Source organism: Hylobates moloch, unplaced genomic scaffold (genome assembly GCF_009828535.3).
Source record: "Hylobates moloch isolate HMO894 unplaced genomic scaffold, HMol_V3 SCAFFOLD_8, whole genome shotgun sequence".
Classification (NCBI taxonomy): Eukaryota; Metazoa; Chordata; class Mammalia; order Primates; family Hylobatidae; genus Hylobates; species Hylobates moloch.
Genome location: NW_026652283.1, coordinates 1,426,314 through 1,445,143, shown reverse-complemented (window position 1 = coordinate 1,445,143; position 18,830 = coordinate 1,426,314). Strand labels below are relative to the sequence as shown.

At 42.0% G+C, this 18,830-nt stretch overlaps 1 protein-coding gene across 9 annotated transcripts in view; it reads right to left on the bottom strand.

The window, feature by feature from the left end:
• Positions 1-18,830, bottom strand: part of ERC1 (ELKS/RAB6-interacting/CAST family member 1) — a 481,205-nt gene that overhangs the window by 44,310 nt on the left and 418,065 nt on the right. For 4 of the 9 annotated variants that reach the window (XM_058443362.1, XM_058443364.1, XM_058443363.1 and 1 more), the window contains one exon: positions 6,157-6,345. In XM_058443362.1, coding sequence (XP_058299345.1) covers positions 6,157-6,345 — 189 coding nt within the window. Of the gene's footprint in view, positions 1-6,156; positions 6,346-18,830 lie in introns of those variants that run through there. The other 5 variants (XM_058443365.1, XM_058443366.1, XM_058443368.1 and 2 more) reach the window with 2 other exon arrangements.

Genomic DNA, 18,830 nt, shown 5'->3' with positions numbered 1-18,830 from the left:
TGGTGGTTCCTCAAAAAATTGAAAACAGGATTAACACACAGTCCGGCAATTTCTCTTTTGAATTTATACCAGAAGAATGGAAAGCACGGTCTCGAAGAGATATTTATACACCCATGTTCATGGCAGCATTATTCACGACAGCTAAAATGTGGAAGCAACCCGAGTGTTCATGAAGGGAGGAATGAATAAGGAAAATGTGGTATATAAAACAGTAGCCTTAAAAAGGAAGGAAATTCTGACACAAGAATTTCCTTAAACAAGGTACAACACAGATGAACCTTGCTAAATGAAGTAAGTCAGTCACGAAACGACAAATCCTGCATGATTCCATTTATGTGAAATCCTTACAGTAGTAAAATCAGAAGGCAGATGGAACAGTGGGGCAAGGGAGAAAGGGGAGTTATTGTTTAACAGGTATGGAATTTCAGTTTTGCAAGATGAAAAGAGCTACAGAGATGGATGGTGGTGATAGTTTACGTTATGAATATAACACTGAACTGTATGTGTAAAAATTTTTAAGATGGTAAAATTTATGCTGTGTATGTTTTACCACAATAAAACGATAGAAAAAAAAAGAACTGATTTAAAGCAAAAACAGTAACAATGTACTATGGGGCTTATAATATATGGAGGAATAAACTGTATGCCAATGACAGCATAAAGTTTGAGACAAAGGAAATAGAAGTATACTATTGGCAGATTCCGATACTACACCTGAAGTGGTATATTTTCAAAATGTGACTATGATAAGCCAAAACTGTACACTGTAAACCAGAGTAATCACTTAAAAGGGGTGGGGAGTTGAGCTTTAAGCCACTAGTGGAAATAAAATAACAAAAAAAATTACTTTAAAAGAAAACAAAAACAGAGGAAAAAAATAGATGAAATAAATAAATATAAAGATGATAGGTTTAACTTTACTATGTCAATAATTATATCAGGTGCAAATATTCTAAACACTTCAATCAGAAGACAGTTACTGATTTGATATATGTTCTCTACAAGAAATCCACCTTAAATAGAAAGACACAGTGTGTCAGCCCATTCTCACGCTGCTATGAAGAAATACCTGAGACTGGGTAATTATTAAAGAGGTTTAATTGACTCACACTTCTGCATGGCTGGGGAGGCCTCAGGAAACTTGCAATCATGGTGGCAGGAGACAGAAGTGCCAGGCAAAGGCAGAAAAGACCCTTATAAATCCATCAAATCTCATGAGAAGCCACTCACTATCATGAGAACAGCATGGTGGGTAACAACCGCCATGATTCAATTACCTCCCACTGGGTGCTTCCCAGGACATGTGGGGGTTATGGGACTACAATTTAAGATGAGATTTGGGTGGGGACACAGCCAAACCATATCATTTTGCCCCTGGCCCCTCCCAAATCTCATGTCCTCACATTTCAAAACACAATCATGCCTTCCCAACAGTCTCCCAAAGTCTTAGCTCATTCCAGCATTAACCCAAAAGTCCAAGTCCAAAGTCTCATGAGGCGAGGCAAGTCCCTTCCGCCTATGAGCCTGTAAAATCAAAAGCAAGTTAGTTACTTCCTAGATACAATGAGGGTACAGGCATTGGGTAAATACACCTATTCCAAATGGGAGAAACTGGCCAAAACGAAGAGGCTACAGGCCCCAGGCAAGTCTGAAATCCAATAGAGTAGTCATTAAACCTTAAAGTTCCAAAATGATCTTTAACTCCATGTCTCACATCCAGGTCACGCTGATGCAAGAGGTGGGCTCTCCGGGCCATGGGCAGCTCTGCCCCTGCGGCTCTGCAGGGCACAGCCCCCTCCCAGCTGCTTGCATGGGCTGACACTGAGTGCCTACGGCTTTTCCCCGTGCACGGTGCAAACCAGCGGTGGATCTACTGCTCTGGGGTCTGGAGGACGGTGGCCCTCTTCTCAGAGCTCCACTAGGCAGTGCCCCAGTGGGGACTGTGTAGAGGCGCTGACCCTACATTTCCCTTCTGCACTGCCCTAGCACTGAAAAAGACAGAGTTCTTGTCCTGTCCTCATGGGGGTGGTGTTGGTGGGAGCATGGTGGCAGTGAAATGCATTGGAGATATGAGGTGAAAAGTGCCAATGTCAGGAGCAGAAGGCTCTGCATCACAAAAACAAAACTACAAAACTGTAAACAAAACACGCACACAAAATAAACCAATATGCATATTTGGCAGTGACTCACATCTTCTGTTTCTTGGCCTTCAAAGCTGAAGTCAAACTCTGATCACAATACTTTTTCATAGGCAAGTCATTTTGTATTGTTAGCCTACATTACTTCCTTAAATTCTTACTTGGGGTAAGGAAGCAGGAAATGGGTTGGTTTCTCCACCAATCTTTAGAAGCTATGAAGAAGCTTATAGCAGGGGTTGTTAGTTATTGTATTCCTCTGTAGATGACCCAGGTCTCTCGTTTCGCAGGAACTACTGGGGAGAATACGATTTCACACACCTCAAACAGTAACTTCAGTAACTGAAGTACATTCTCGGTTAAAGGGAAACATGACCGTATTAACAGAATTCATGTGTGTGAGTACAGTTGCTTTGATGAGCGCCGTAGCTTGACTGTAACAATCTGCAATGGGGAGTCTACTAATTAGGTTTCATTCACTCAAAACTTGCTGAAAAATCCTTCGTTTGAAATTTTCTATCTTGGTATCACCCTGAAGATTTTTTTTTTCCCCTTGGTAAGATTAAGTAAAGACCATCTAGGCATATTGAAAATACAGGACTGAGGAAAAGTATCTTTTCCATTTCAAAGACAAGCTGGGCGGGCATGGCCACTCATTCCTGTAATCCTAGCACTTTGGGAGGCCAAGGCAGGCGGTCTGCCTGAGCTCAGGAGTTCAAGACCAGACTGGGCAACATGGTGAAACCCCATCTCTACTAAAATACAAAAAATTAGCTGGGCATGGTGGCGCATGCCTGTAGTTCCAGCTATTCAGGAGGCTGAGGCACAAGAATTGCTTGAACCTGAGAGGTGGAGGTTGCAGTGAGCTGAGATTGCGCCACTGCACTCCAGCCTGGGTGACAGAGCGAGACTCTGTCTCCAAAACAAAAACAACAACAAAACAAAGACAAACTGTTTTACAAAGGAATAATTTAGTGCCAGTTAAACTTTAATACATTAATAAGCACTGTTTTTTGTTGTTGTTGTTGTTGTTTGTTTGTTTTTGAGATGGGGTCTCGCTCTGCCACCCAGGCTGGAGTACAGTGGCACGATCTCAGCTCATTGCAGCCACGACTGCCCGGGCTCAAGCCATCCTCCCACCTTAACTACCTGAGCAGCTGGGACTACAGGCATGTGACACCATGTCTGGACAATTTTAATTATTTGTAAAGATGAGGTCTCACTATGTTGCCCAGGCTGGTTTTGAACTCCTGGGCTCAAGAGATTCTCCCACCTCAGCCTCCCAAAATGCTGGGATTACAGGTGTGAGCCACTGTGCCCAGTAGCACCGCTTTTAAGAAGCATTGTTTTTCTGCAAAATTCTGAAGCAAAAGTCTCTAAAATGAATAGCCATGTGCCTTGTTTCCAATGGGCTTTTGGTTGCACTGTAATTATGTATGTATTTATTTCCACTACATTTTTACTATATGGTTATCAATATCAAAAAGAGCTATTAGGAATTGAATTTAATACTGTCCTTTTCTTTCTTTCTTTTTTTTTTTTCACTTTAGAGATAGGGTCTCTGTTTGTCACCACCCAGGCTGGAGCACGGTGGCACAATCATAGCTCACCGTAACCTTGAACTCCTGGGCTCAAGCAATCCTCCTGCCTCAGCCTCCTGAGTAGCTGGGACTACAGGTGTGAGCCACAGCACCTTGCTGAATTTAATACTGTTCATTAAATTTTTTCCTCTTTCAAGAAAGAAAGAAATTAAAATTCCTATGGCAACATGCTAAATTTGAGAAGTAGGCCTTATCCTTACACATCGAATAAATGGTGGATAACTAGTTAGGCTGTGAAATATGTCTGTACTACTAGGCAACATCCACACCATGGGAAAGGAAGTACAGCTCTAAGCCTCACCGGTTTGCATTTCTTGACTTGTGGGTTTTCACTGTCATCTTTAATATCACACCACGGGAAGTTCTGTATTAAATACAATTTACCTTCACACACGAGTAAACAAACAATATTTAACAAACAGAAAGTATTTAGCTAGAAATAGTGCATAGCTGCAAAGTTCGGATGAGGAGTTTTAGTAAGTGTGCAACACCTGTGCATTTCTTCCGCCTTCTGTCGGCAGGATTGAGTCTACGTGGGGTAAGAAATCACTGACTTCCACGGGTAAACCAGGAGCAAAAGGAGCTTTAAGTTAATATTTCAAAAACTGACCTATTTTTCTCTTTTTCTATGTCTCAATGTTTATTTACTTTTTCTTTTCTTCACTCTCCATGTCTGTACTCTATCCCTATTCTCATCCTGTCTTCTGTTTCTTTTATTCCTGATTTTTTGTCTCCAGGCTAGCCTTACCCTGTCTTTTACTGCATTAAAAATCACAACATGTAGAAAAGAGAATCACTGGATTTTTACAGGTGACAGTAAACAGAAAATGTAGTACAGGGAGTACTACAGATGGAATGTTTACCCTCCTCCCCTCAATTCATATGGTGAAATCCCAACCCCCAACGTGATGGTATTAGGAGGTGGGCCTTTGGGAGGTGTTAGGTCATGAGGTCAGCAGTACACAACAGGACAAGAAGAACCAGATACCCGCCATGCTGGGGCCCTGATCTGGGACTTCCAGCCTCCAGAACTGAGAGCAATAAATGTCTGCTGTTTATAAGCCACCCTGTCTGTGTTACTTTTTTTTAGCAACCTGAATGGTCTAAGACATGGGATTAACCTAAACTACTCAGACTTTCCTTCAGCGGCTACCACTTCATGGAATAACCTATGGCAATGTTAACAGATCGTCCTTAGCCTTCTCCCTTATGAATCAGCCCTTTTGGATACTTGAGTAAGTTACACTGAGGCAAGAATCATACTACCTTCAGAAGGTAATTCCAAATATCTGTTCAAGACTATTCATTGCCAAGTCTTGAATCTAAGAGGAAAATGGTGGTTACCAGGGGCTGGAAAGATGTTGCTGAAGGTTATAAAATATCAATTAGACAGGAGGATTAAGTTCAAGAGATCTAGTGTACAATTGGCCGGGCGCGGTGAATCACACCTGTAATCCCAGCACCTTGGGAGGCCGAAGTGGGCGGATCACTTGAGGTCAGGAGTTTGAGACCAGCCTCGCCAGCATGGTGAAACCCCATCTCTACTAAAAATACAAAAAACTAGCCAGACGTGTTGGCACATGCCTGTAGTCCCAGCTACCCAGAAGACTGAGGCAGGAGAATGGCTTGAACCCAGGAGGCAGAAGTTGCAGTGAGCTAAGATCATACCATTGCACTCCAGCCTGAGCAACAGAGCAACACTCCATCTCAAAAAAAAAAAAAAGGATCTAGTGTACAACATGCTGACTATACTTAATAACAATGTATTGCTGAGAGTAGATTTTAAAGTGTTTTCACCACACGCACAAAAATGGAAAGTATGTGAGGGAACGTATGTGTTAATTAGCTCTATTTAGCCATTCCACGACGTATACACATTTCAAAATTACATGTTGTACATGAGAAACATACATTTTTAATTGGTGAATTTAAAAAATAAAACAGTAGGCCGGGCACGGTAGCTCATGCCTGTAATCCCAACACTTTGGGAAGGCTGAGGTGGGTGGATCACGAGGTCACAAGATCGAGACCAGCCTGACCAACATGGTGAAACCCCGTCTCTACTAAAAATAGAAAAATTTGCCAGGCGTGGTGGCATGCGCCTGTAATCCCAGCTACTCGGGAGGCTGAGGCAGGAGAATTGCTTGAACCTGGGAAGTGGAGGTTGCAGTGAACTGAGATCATGCCACTGCACTCCAGCCTGGTGACAGAGCGAGACTCCATCTCAAAAATAAAATAAAATAAAATAAAACAGTAAAAAATCAATTAAAAATCAGTTTAAAAATGGTATCTGGAAACCCCTCCCCACCCCTAAATCTTGAATCTACACATGGAATTCCCCAAGGTAGCTCCCACTGCATCAACCTACATAGCAGCTGGATTTTCACAGGCTCTTTTCAAAGTGTGAGTGAGAGGCTCACCTGCACCCGGGTCATCTTCTGCAGCTCATTCTCCCAAGCCGCCTGGTCATCGTCCAAGTTATAGGAAGCTGGTGGAGTGAGTCCACGGAGGATCAGGGGGTCTCGGTCATGGCAGAGGGCTGTCAGGTGTCCAATGTACAACTTTAATTTACTTCTATTTTGGTCAAGTTCTAAGAGGGGCTGGATGATCTAAGGCAAAAAAATAAAAAATAAAATGAGGAAAGTCAAGGTCAGTCTGAAATGAGAGGTTCAAATATTCTTTATGCTTTCCAAGTAAAGAAAACTGACCAGACTAAAGCTCTTCTAATCACTACTGAAATCTTCAGGATTACAGAAACATTTTCACGTACTGTCACACATTTACGCTGTCACACCCAGCCGCCCTTCTGGGAGACGGGAAGAGAATGCTGGCTTAATATATCCACACCAGACGGATAGCTCTGTATCGAGGCAGGGATTAAGCACAGGACTAGCTTGTTTTTACAGAGATGCTATTCCTGATACAGAAAGACTCCAGTTACCTCACAATTTCTCTTTTCACTTATTTATGAGTAGATTACAAAAAACTGCTAGTGAAACTGCTCATCTGAAAGCCTGGACTACATATACTTCAAGTGTTCCTCCGCCTCCTGGAATGGAAGAAAAATTCTGTCTCTGGAGAAAGTGCATGTTTTTCTTGGCCAAGAGATGTGATGAGGGAACTCATTACGAATTCTGTCTCATCCTGGCTTATGCTCCCCTCATTTATTTCACAGAGGTTATCCGATGTTCTTCTGAAACAGTGACTGATAAATCCCTATATAACACCAAACACCTGACTCACAGCCAAGGACTCTGAAATTCTGAGCTGTAATATGGGTTCTGTGTTTTTCTTAAGTAACAGACTTGCTCTACGTTTTTTCTTTTCTCACTCCTTTCCCCTGCTTGAACAGCTACTCCTTTGATTCCTTCTGGAAGCACATTAAATGACCGATGACTCCTGCCCCAGGATTTTATTTGACAGCTCTCGTGACAATAGTCTGGCCAGGTATTTGGTAGTTGGTCAAAGCCTGGAGTGTTGAGGAAGACAGTGGGGCCAGACCTCACACCACAGAACACTGAAGCATTAGAGCAGCACCTGCTTGACACACAGAAGCTGTGAGCACTGCGAAGCACTGCCAAAACACTGGCAGTTCTCAGGGTGTTCCCAGGGCTCAGACAGCAGAGGTCTGCACCTGTTGCATGTCACCAGCCTGGCAATTTTCATGAACAGGATGCCTCTGGCCTAACTGATGAATTGGGGGCTCAATAATCTTCAAGTCGACAGAAGCAAGGCCTGTACCACAGGAACACTGATTCCTCCTTGGAACCCTCAGAGGACTGCTCCTGCCACCTTCCTTTATTTCTTTTTAAACAAGAGTTTTTTAAGCAAATAAAGTTTTATGTTTTTATTATGAAAACAATATATATTTAACTCCAAAAAATTTGGGGAAAAAAGAAAAATGTAAAGGAAATAAGACTTTTGCATACACTTCCATCGAGAAGTAATCATTTGGCCGGGCGCGGTGGCTCACGCCTGTAATCCCAGCACTTTGGGAGGCCGAGGAGGGCAGATCATGACATCAGGAGATTGAGACCATCCTGGCTAACATGGTGAAACCCCGTCTCCACTAAAAATACAAAAAATTAACTGGGCATGGTGGCGGGCGCCTGTAGTCCCAGCTACTCGGGAGGCAGAGGCAGGAGAATGGCGTGAACCCGGGAGGCAGAGCTTGCAGTGAGCCGAGATCGCACCACTGCACTCCAGCCTGGGCGACAGAGCGAGACTCCTTCTCAGGAAAAAAAAAAAAAAAAAAAAAATTAGTAATCATTTGTAACATTTTGGTAATTTTCCTGCCAAGTCTTTTAATAAATTTATATAAATCAGCTTCTAACAGTATCATACCTCACATTTTGCTTGATACGCTGTTTATCTATTTAACATTATATGATGAGTACTGTTCACTACATTATATATGACTGAAACTGTGTTTTTCATGGCTGCATAATAAATACAGCACATTTCCTTTGTTTCTAATACTATTTCCAGGAAATAATTAAAAGAGAATAAAGAGCAAGGGCTTAGTGGCTAAAACAATCTTTAGCTTACTAAAAAGATCAGAGTTCAGTTTAGGCCTATACAGTATATAACACAGAAGCTGGAGCCTGGCTAGACAAACCAGAGAAGATTAATCAATTTAGCATTACTTTTGTTTTTAAAATTCTCTCTCTCTAAGGATAAACAATAAACACCAAAGTGCTGCTGTGGAAGGCTCCTGGGCTCTGTAAGAGACTCCTCATCAGCAGGTTTACGGTACCAGTTCTGTGCTGGAATTTCCTACCTATGACAGGCATGTCAACACAGCCAGTCACAGAAGGAAGACAGTGTTTCAACCAAGTAGAGAATTTAGAGTGGGGGAGTTGGACAGTCTTTTGCAAACAATATCAGCTTTTCAAAAATATTGCATTTTATTTCTGGGCATGCATGTATAGTTGTGGTCGGGCATGGTGGATCACGCCTGTAAACCCAGCACTTTGGGAGGCCAAGGTGGGCAGATGACTTGAGGTCAGGATTTCGAAAGCAGCTTGGCCAACACGGTGAAACCTTGTCTCTACTAAAAATACAAAAACTAGCTGGGCGTGGTGGCGTGCGCCTGTAATCCCAGCTACTCGGGAGGCTGAGGCCGGAGAATCGCTTGAACCCGGGAAGCGGAGGCTGCAGTGAGCAGAGATCGCACCACTGCACTCCAGCCTGGGCGACAGAGTGAGACTCTGTCTCAAAACAACAACAACAACACAACAACAACAACAACAACAACAAAAAGTACACTCATTGTGGAAAATTTAAGAAGGATTCCAAGTGCAGTCTTTAAAGGTAAAATTACTTTAAATGCAAATACACTTTGTGCGCCAATGATGAAACTGTCTAATCATGGTTCTAGTACTACACTCCCATGATGCCAAGTAACATATCCCTATTTCATTCCTCATTTTTTAAAAGCTTGGTTTTCTCTATCTTCTTTCACGAATACATTGATTTTAAAAAATCACTTTAGGGATTTTCACTGGATTTGTGCGATTTATTCCCATTCTCTTAGTGCACGTGCGCATGTTTGTGGGTATAGAGCTGCCATCACAAATGCCACATCTGGGCTGCAAAGGCTGAAAGAGCTGATTATCTTAGGTAATTACTTTTGACTGACAAACTGGCAGAAAAAAGTATGACCACGAAGAAGGGGGACAATGTGATAAATGATCATATTGAGAAGGTCAAATTCCTTACAGTAAAACGGAATTTAAAAAGATATTATTAGCTCACTCCTACTACTACTATGACTGCAGATGCTGACTTTTTAGGTCCTTATAGTTAATAAAAAATAAATTTCAGCCAGGCACGGTGGCTCACGCCCGTAATCCCAGCATTTTGGGAGGCTGAGGCGGGTAGATCACTTGAGGTCAGGAGTTTGAGACCAGCCTGGCCAATATGGTGAAACCCCAACTCTTCTAAAAAAATACAAAAATCAGCCAGGCATGGTGGCGTATGCCTGTAATCCCAGCTACTTGGGAGGCTGGGGCAGGAGAATTGCTTGAACCTGAAAAGGGGAGGTTGCAGTGAGCCGAGATCGCACCATTGCACTCCAGGCTGGGCATTGCAGCGAGATCTGTCTCAAAAAAAAAAAAAATTTCAAACCGATTTAAATGCATTTTATGCTGATGGCTAATTGATTAAATAAACATGATGGCATTTGGTACTCTGAAAAATTTCAGAGTCCAATCGGAAACTTAAAAAATAAGGCTGAGGTTGGGTGTGGTGGCTCATGCCTGTAATTCCAGCACTCTGGGAGGCCAAGGTGGGTGGATCACTTGGGGTCAGGAGTTCGAGAGCAGTCTGGCCAACATGGTGAAACCTTGTCTCTACTAAAAATATGAAAAGTAGCTGGGTGTGGTGGCACGCACCTGTAGTCTCAGCTACTCAATAGGCTGAGGCATAAGAATTGCTTGAACCTGGGAGGCGGAGGTTGCAGTGAGCTGAGATCACACCACTGCACTCCAGCCTGGGTGATAGAGTGAGACTCCATCACAAAAAAAGAAAAAAAATAAGGCTGAGGCAGGGGGATTGCTTAAGGCCAGGAGTTTGAGACCAGCCTGAGCAACATAGCAAGACTCTGTCTCTATTAAAAAAAAAAAAAAAAAGGCCAGGCGTGGTGGCTCACACCTGTAATCACAGCACTTTGGGAGGCCGAGGAGGGCAGATCACAAGGTCAGGAGATCGAGACCATCCTGGCTAACATGGTGAAACCCCGTCTCTACTAAAAATACAAAAAAAAAATTAGCCAGGTGTGGTGGCGGGCGCCTGTAGTCCCAGCTACTTGGGAGGCTAAGGCAGGAGAATGGTGTGAACTCAGGAGGCAGAGCTTGCAGTGAGCTGCGATAGCACCACTGCACTCCAGCCTGGATGACAGAGCAAGACTCTATCTCAAAAAAAAAAAAAAAAAAAAAAAAAGAGAAAGAAAGAAGAAAGAAAACTTTATGAAATTCTAAATTGTTTATCCAGGATAAAAACTCATTTCACAAAGAAAAGATAAATGTTTGAGGTGATGGATTACTCTGATTTGATCATTTACATTGTACAGAGGCATCAAAATACCACATATACAATATATGTACAAATATATCAATAAAAATACAAACCTCTACTCCAAAACAAAAAAAAAACCTCATTCCATGCAATGACTACAGTGTCTATTCCTTCTTCCCCCGTCAAAGGGAAATGTCTTAAAAACAAAACTACGGAGCTTACTTTGTGAAACCGTATGAAACTGCCCAACTAGTATAGTCCCAAATCTATCCGTAAAAAAACTACCTAAGCCTCTCGGAACACATGAACCATCTAATTTGAGCAGTCCACTTAGAAAAGAAACTGTTTCCCACAAGGTAGAACTGCCACTGCCTAATCTCAAGAGGGAAGAGGGACATTTGCCAAGTAGAAAGAGAATGCCTTACAGGACCCGTAAGTTATAACTTTTTTCCACATACAACCTCAATACATTGGCAAGGGGGGTCCTACTAAAAATCATCAGATACGTGGTCAGGCCAAATTGGTTGTACAGCTATAATAAACTATAGTTAAATATACTTTTCTGCACTAGGAAAAAAGAAGTTAAAAAACGAACTCGTCATGATATTTGCTTGTACCAAATATGATGCCAAAACGTCATTATGGCCCCAATGCTACATTTACAAAATTGGTGAGGAAATTTAAATTATAAAAAGGGATGAGACATTTTTGGTTAAGTACTAAGAGCTTTGTTTCTTCTTATAAGAATGTATTTGTTTATGTATTCGATTCTCAAACAGGTTTCAGAGGCCAGCATTTCATGGCATAGTGACAAGACCAGTAATCTTCCAAAGGTGTTTATTTTAACCTAGTTTCCACTTAAGTGAGGTTAGATAACTAATGGGCTTTAGGAAGACAGGTAAGGTGTTCCTGTATCATTCAATACTAATAGTAACAGAAGATTCTACAGCATTCCATTTCTGCAACTCATTCATCTATGAGATCTAAACACACCTTCTTGGGCCATGTGACTTCAATACCTGGATGAAATGTGCAGAGGGAAACGTCTGTCCAATAGACTTTTCTCTTCCCACTCTACTGTTTCTGTGCCAGATAGTTACTCTAAGAACTATTTTGAGAGGTACAACACAGCCTCCTCATAAAGACTAGATGAATAGGTACTGAATATTATTTGGGGCTTAAGGTATTTTCTCAAGGGGTACTAATATTTTGTCCTTTGAAAGATGTCATTTTTTATAATAATATTTTTTTTTTTAAATTGAGACAAGGTCTCGCTTTGTCACCCAGACTGGAGTGCAGTGGTGCAATCACAGCTCACTGAAGCCTCAGCGATTCTCCTATCTTAGCCCCCAAAGTAGCTGGGGCTATAGGCATGCACCACCACACCTGGCCAATTTTTTAAATTTATTGTAGAGAAAGGGTCTCACGATATTGCCTAGGCTGGTCTTTAACTCCTGGGCTCATGTGATCCTCCTGCCTCAGCTTCCCAAAGTGCTAGGATTACAGGTGTGAGCCACTGCACCCAGCCCGAAAGACGCCATTTTTTTAAAGCTAACATTTATTGATCACTTATTGTCTTCCTGGCAAATTATTTTTATATCTGCTATGATTCTTCTGTGGCTAGCTCAGAGCCCTGAAGTGGCTACAAAATCTTTTTGTTCTTTTTACCTGCTGAAGTCTTCAGAGGCAGGCTCAACTGTCCATATATTAACTGCATAAATGTTAGTGGTAGTTTTGATTTCTTATTGGACTGTCATTGTACTGCTGTCCTCAACATAGACTACATTAAGAAAATCCCAGAATAACAGATTAACTTTCCATAAACATTATCATCTTAGAATGGCATTCTTGTCCAGAGGCCCCAGCTGAGAGCTAAACTCTGAAAAGTAAAAGATGCAAGAAAATAAAATTCATTAATTCTGCCTCAAAGTCTTTACCCTCAATAACTAAGATATTTTCTTAGTCAATAACGTACTTCAGGGTCAGGAAAATGAAGGATAGTGTTTCAAGCCTCGTCACAAAGGTTTGGAGCAATGTGTTATGTTCTTATTTAAACACAGCTATTTTGTGAAAGAATAGAGTTCACAAAATCATATAACTCAGTTGCCACTAGGAGTTCAGGTCCAGGCACCACTAGGTCACTGAGATGAATAAATGTTAATCAGAAATCTCACTACTAATAGAAATATCTGGTTCTAAAAGTAGAAACTCTCTCCAAAGATTTCAGATTGAAAGGGTTTTATGGTCTGTCAAAGTGTAAATGTGCCTATGAAAACCACAAAAGACTATAGGTTTTGAAATGCAAAGAAACATGAGAATCATTTTTGAAAATAACAAATGATCATTTCTTCTTAGTTTTACAGCTCACAAATCTGTGGCCAGTTTTTCTTTAAGGATGCATTACCACTCTAGCAAACAAAACAAAACAAAACATCCTTTATTTCTGGACTCCGGTATGAAGAGAAAACATTATGTCCTCAAAGCTGTAAGGAGATACGGAACAGCATTCAGAATAAAATAAATCTTGAAATCTCAACTATAGAGCCGCTAACTGCATTCTGCCTATTCAATCTTCATTCAGTTAAAATCGCTTTTACCTTATGCATTATAACAAATGCTACTCAAAAGAAATCTAAGGGACGTGCATAGGGAACAGAAAGAAATCTAAGGGATATGCATAGGGAACAGACTGTCAGGGGCTTCCCTACCCGTGAGGGAAGGACATCTCTGGCTGAGCATATCTATGTTATCTCTTCATGTGCTACAAAGGATGTCAAGACTGTAGGCATCTCTACACTTGCTTTAGTACTTGGAAACTTGTAAGATACATTAAAACCAGCTCATTCACCACCAGGTGGGCTAACATGTATATACAGGTGAGGACAGCACATAGAACTGGGGTGAAAACTGAAGAGAATGCTGCTAGGAGGCACAGAAGCTATTATTACAAGCCAAGCAATCAAGGGTACATACAGTATACACTCCGAAAGCACGGCTGCTGAAAAGTCGATGAGATAACCAGAATCAAGAAGTCAAGAAAGCCACTCAGAAAGCCACTTACTGCTGCACTCAGAAATTCCAGGAGCAGAAATGTGTTCCAAAATTCTTTCTTGCTGCTAAGAGTTAACAAAGGTGAGAAAACACTTTCAGTTCAGTTCTTGGCTTGAGGCTTGGCTCCCCACACAAATCACTCATTGTGTTTTAGTGAAAAATGGAAGAGTTAAATATAAGTGCATATATATATATATATATATATATCGGAATGGCTTCCCTACTGTACAGTACAGTTCCAGGGCTACAGATTTATGAATGAGACATTAGGGGCAAAAATCTAGGCATGTGGAAGAAACAGGAGGCAAAAGATGGAAAGGGACAGTCATACTTTTGGAGCAGGCCAGCCCAACAAGGACTGACGCTGGATTTCAAAGGAAAAGCTGGGCAGGCAGTTGGTCACAGGGAAAAATGGTGGCTTTTAACTCCCTGCATGCCTGTGTGAACATGTCAACTTTGAAACTGATAACTCACTCTCTATTCTGACCCTCTGAGGCCTGGTGCCTCACGTGCTGTAACTGCTGCAGTCAAGCACAACAGCACCTTTTGGCATCACCACGTCTGCTAGATAGATGGAGCCGAAAAACAACAATAGGCTCATTGCCTACAGGGCAAAACAGTGTGTTAACCTCATAATCACATTTTATTTTCTCCTTTCTCTCCTATGGCATTGGGAATGGAGGGGAATGGCAAGCGAAGTTACCCAGGGTAAACAAAAGGGACCTCCTGACCTTGATAGCATTTCAATAAACAAGAAACAACATAACAAAGATGTGAACTAACATGACGAGGAACACATTTACTGGCTCCTTCTCAGTCCGTAGGAGGACTACAAAACAGAGCCAAGTATGATTGTCTAGTCACTATGAGATTCGATAGCTTATCTGTACAAAGGCTCCCAAAGACAGGCCAGTCTCTGGAGGAGACTCTTCTGTGAGTGGTAGCTATTTCAAGGTCAGGATAAGAGGGGGTGTGTGTGTGTGTGTGTGTGTGTGTGTGTACGTGTGTGTCCATCTGTCTGTACATGGAAGGGCTGGAGGAGTAGGCAGAGGCAGTTTGCAGTTAGTCACCTTATTATTTGAACTCTAGTGTCAAACCAAACACAACAGACTATGCAGATATGAGTCCACCGCCGAGTGCTCACAGATAGGCCATAGCCACTGAGGGTCTCATTGCGTGTCTGGAGCCCGTGATAGACGTGGCTTCTCATCAGAGTGCTTAATAAGAACGTGGCCTAAGAGGGCACAGGTGGCAGGGAAGAAGTGTTAGCTATCACCCGAAATCCAAGAGAAACTATAAATATATCTGTAGCTGTGTGTAAGTATCAGAAATGGGTAACTTTCCGTTGAAGAAAGGCAAGTCACATGCAGAAACCTGATCTGTTAATGCTAACATCGGAAACAGCCAGAAAACTGTGTCTCACTGTAGCAGGTGAGAAATGGTTGGGATTTGGTGTTTAAGAATGCGTGGGGGCACGAAGTCCAGATGGGAGGAGAGATCTGAGCAAAATGGCCCTCAGCCAACATTTTCAGCTTAGTATAGCTAGTTTTCTCTGAAAATAGTGGCACAAGAAGTTTGTATCACCAAGAGGATGAGGAAATGTTTTTGTATATTATAAAAGAGCACTTCAAGAATGAAAACAGTACCAGGACAGAAGGCACTAAAAGGGTGCCTCCCTAGCTTCTTCCTCTCAGTACTATAAACTAAAATAAAGCTGGTTTTTCAGGGGGACAGCAGTTAATTCCAGGAAAGCCATGGGTATATACCTGCCTCCCCCGACCCTAGCAGCTTTGGTTTGTTTCTATGTACTATTATTCTCTTCCTTTCTTCTCCTACCTCCCCTCTCTCCTTCCGACCTGCCCACGGGAAGAACCTTTACTTCCACTCCACAAACGCACTAAAAAATCTCATACATCTGAGCAGCTAATAAGGATCTTGGCTGCTCTGACAGAGTTGTACTTCCTGGATTTATGTTTGCTATAGTCAATCAGGAAATCATATTTAAATGGCAAATTCTTTCTGAAAATTTTATATACCATGAACAGATCCCATGGATTAACGATTTCCAGACATCACCCCTTTCACCTTGGGAGTAATCCAGGCTTTGGGTGGAAAAAAAGATTTGGGAAAAACAAACATGAGAAAAGACGGCTTTCTCTACCAACTTCCTTTATCTGAGAATAAAACCTCCCATGCAGTCACTGAATTATTCTCTCTCTCTCAAAACGTTAAACTGCGTAGCACAACACAAACTCTGATGGTCATCACCACTTCAATATTAATAGTTGTGGACGCTTAAGCAAAGCTTTATTATTTGAAGATATACAATTGACTATGACAAAAGAGGCTCAGCATGGTAAATACCAGAGATACTACAAATGGTGGCTGATGTTTCAAGATTAAACAACCTGGACCATGATCAGCCTAAGGATCTCCAGTCAGACGACCCTTTGGGTGTATATAACGCCCATCTCTGGAGGAAGGACCCACGTGCTCTGTTTCCCTCTGCTCCAAACACGGGATTATTAAGCAGGGACTGGAGATCAATTCTGAAGGGTAGTGGCAAAGTGGGGCAGCCCCACTGGGAAGTGGGAAATGGAATGGGCAGAAAGAACAAACCCCAGCATTTGACAGACGGACTTGATACTCATGGGGGAATAGCAGAATGCCAGCAAGCGGCCACAGAAGGAAGTTCCAAGGGGTACGTGGTGTACACATCTGGACTGAGGCACAGGTAACTACATGAGTCAATAAAGAGTAGGTAGGCTCCTAGTTTAGCTGTAAAGTGACTTGATAGTAAAAAAGAAAGAGGAAAAAGTTAAGCTTATATAGAATCTCCATATATCTATTTTTTAATCTCCCAGGCTCTCATACCAGTGCCACCTTTTAGTACTCATAAAAAAGCTACTGCACAACGGAAGCCACGTCCAATTTTAGTGAGGAAATCCAGAGGATGGAGACCATGTTTTTGATATAATCAGAGAATCTAATATCTTACGGGTGTTTAGAAAATAGGAAAACAGAATAAAGAGTGAAATGATAAAATCTAACTCTAGAAATCAAGCAAAGAAAAGGGACAAGAGGAAGCAGAACGTGCCTTTTCTGCACCATGTTAATCTGCTCTTGTTTGTAGCTGCTTTTCCCTGGTTCTCCTACCAGGGAGTATCCTTTTTTTTTTTTTTTTTGAGACAGGGTCTCACTCTGTCGCCTAGGCTGGAGTGCAGTGGTGTGATCACAGCTCACTGCAGCCTCAGTCTCGGGGAGTATACTTTTGATAGCACAGACACATACTTTGACAGTAGCAATAGCTCTGTTCATGCTTTAACCAGTCTGCCCAAATATACACAACATACAATTTTGAGGAATTCTCCATACTCAGTTACCTTGTGGGCTTCGGCAACTGTAATCTTCCTGCATGAGATGCTACTGCTGACAGGAAATAGAAAGCCTTTGTTGGACCATTCAAAGGGAGTAAAGTCTCTGCCATCTTGTTCATTTAAGCAACAAGATCTCATGCCACTGGTCAGATACACTTCTAAGAGCCAGGCTCCTCTGAACTAGGACTCCTACCTCTGCCATCTCTTGGAGCAATTACAACTTGTACCTTCCAGGAAAGCACAGCTGTTTGCCTGGATGCTTGCCCTTATCTGCTCTCATGTCAGTTACTTCCCTCATGAAATTTTTAAATTAGCCTGGAATTAAATTAATTTAGGCGATCCTCTGCATCTTATAATCTTAACTAAGAATTGCATCTACCTAAACATTTCTTTGGCAACAGATGCTGTGGCATCACAGCACCTTACAGTACTACACTGGATGCAGACACAGTAGTCCATCCTTTAGTACCAGGGAAGGCACAATGTGGCTCCTGTGGCTATGGCCATTCAAACACTGTACAGCCAGGAGGATGCAGGCGGTTGGCTGGTGACATCATGTTAATGACTGGGTATTCAGTTTCAGAGACTGTGGTGAAAAAAGTTTTTTCTGGCTTTTGTTTTTTAACCCAGAGGCTACCCTCACTAGAGACAGATATGTATCACTTATGTGCTATGACATCTTTGCACTGTATTGATAATTCTGTGCAACAGAGCAGAATTCTACAGAGTGATACAGTGGTGAAGAGCATGGGCTCTGGAGACACACTGCATGGCTTCATTCCAGGGTCTGTTACATTCGAGGTAGGAGACCTGGAACAAGTTGCTTTGCTAACAGTATATTAATGGGGTTGTGATAATCTATGTGCCTGCCACATAGTTAAGTTCTTTAATAATTATTAACTACTATTATTTCCAATAACCTGTTTTGTCATCTGTAAAATGGGAATAATTATGCCCATCCTTGTGAAGATTACGGTACATGTAAAGACAAGTTATTCTTGGTAACTACCTGACATCCTCACCCTGAGGACATTTTAATGCCACCACATGTGCTTGGCCTCACCAAGGATTGTGGATGGCTAGGGAAGGCATGTAAAATGATAAGAAGCACAACAAGAACCAGATAAGCAACACAACACTACAGTCCATGAACCAAATTCAGCACTGCCTTTTTTGTACAGCCCATCAGCTAAGAATGGTTTTTATATGAACATGAGATTTCAGTGTCTAAAGTTTATTAGTTCATAGCCACAGTCATTCATTCACATATTGCCTGTGGCTGCTTTCCCACTACAACAGCAGAGGTGAATTGCTTTGGCAGCAAGTACACAGTTTGCAAAGCCTAAGTATATGCTATCCCAGCACTCTGGGAGGTCGAGGTGGGAGGACTGCTTGAGCTCAGGAGTTCGAGACCAGCCTAGGCAAAACACGGGGACTCATCTCTACAAAAAGTGTAAAAAATTAGCAGGGTAAGGTGGTGCATGCCAATAGTCCTAGTTAGTCAGGTGGCTGAGGTAAGTGGACTGCTTGAGGCTGGGCAGGAGGTTGAGGCTGCAGTGAATTGCGATTGCACCACTGCGCTCCCTGTCTCAAAAACAAACAAAACCGAAAGTGTAACTATATACTATTTACTATCTGGACCATTAAAA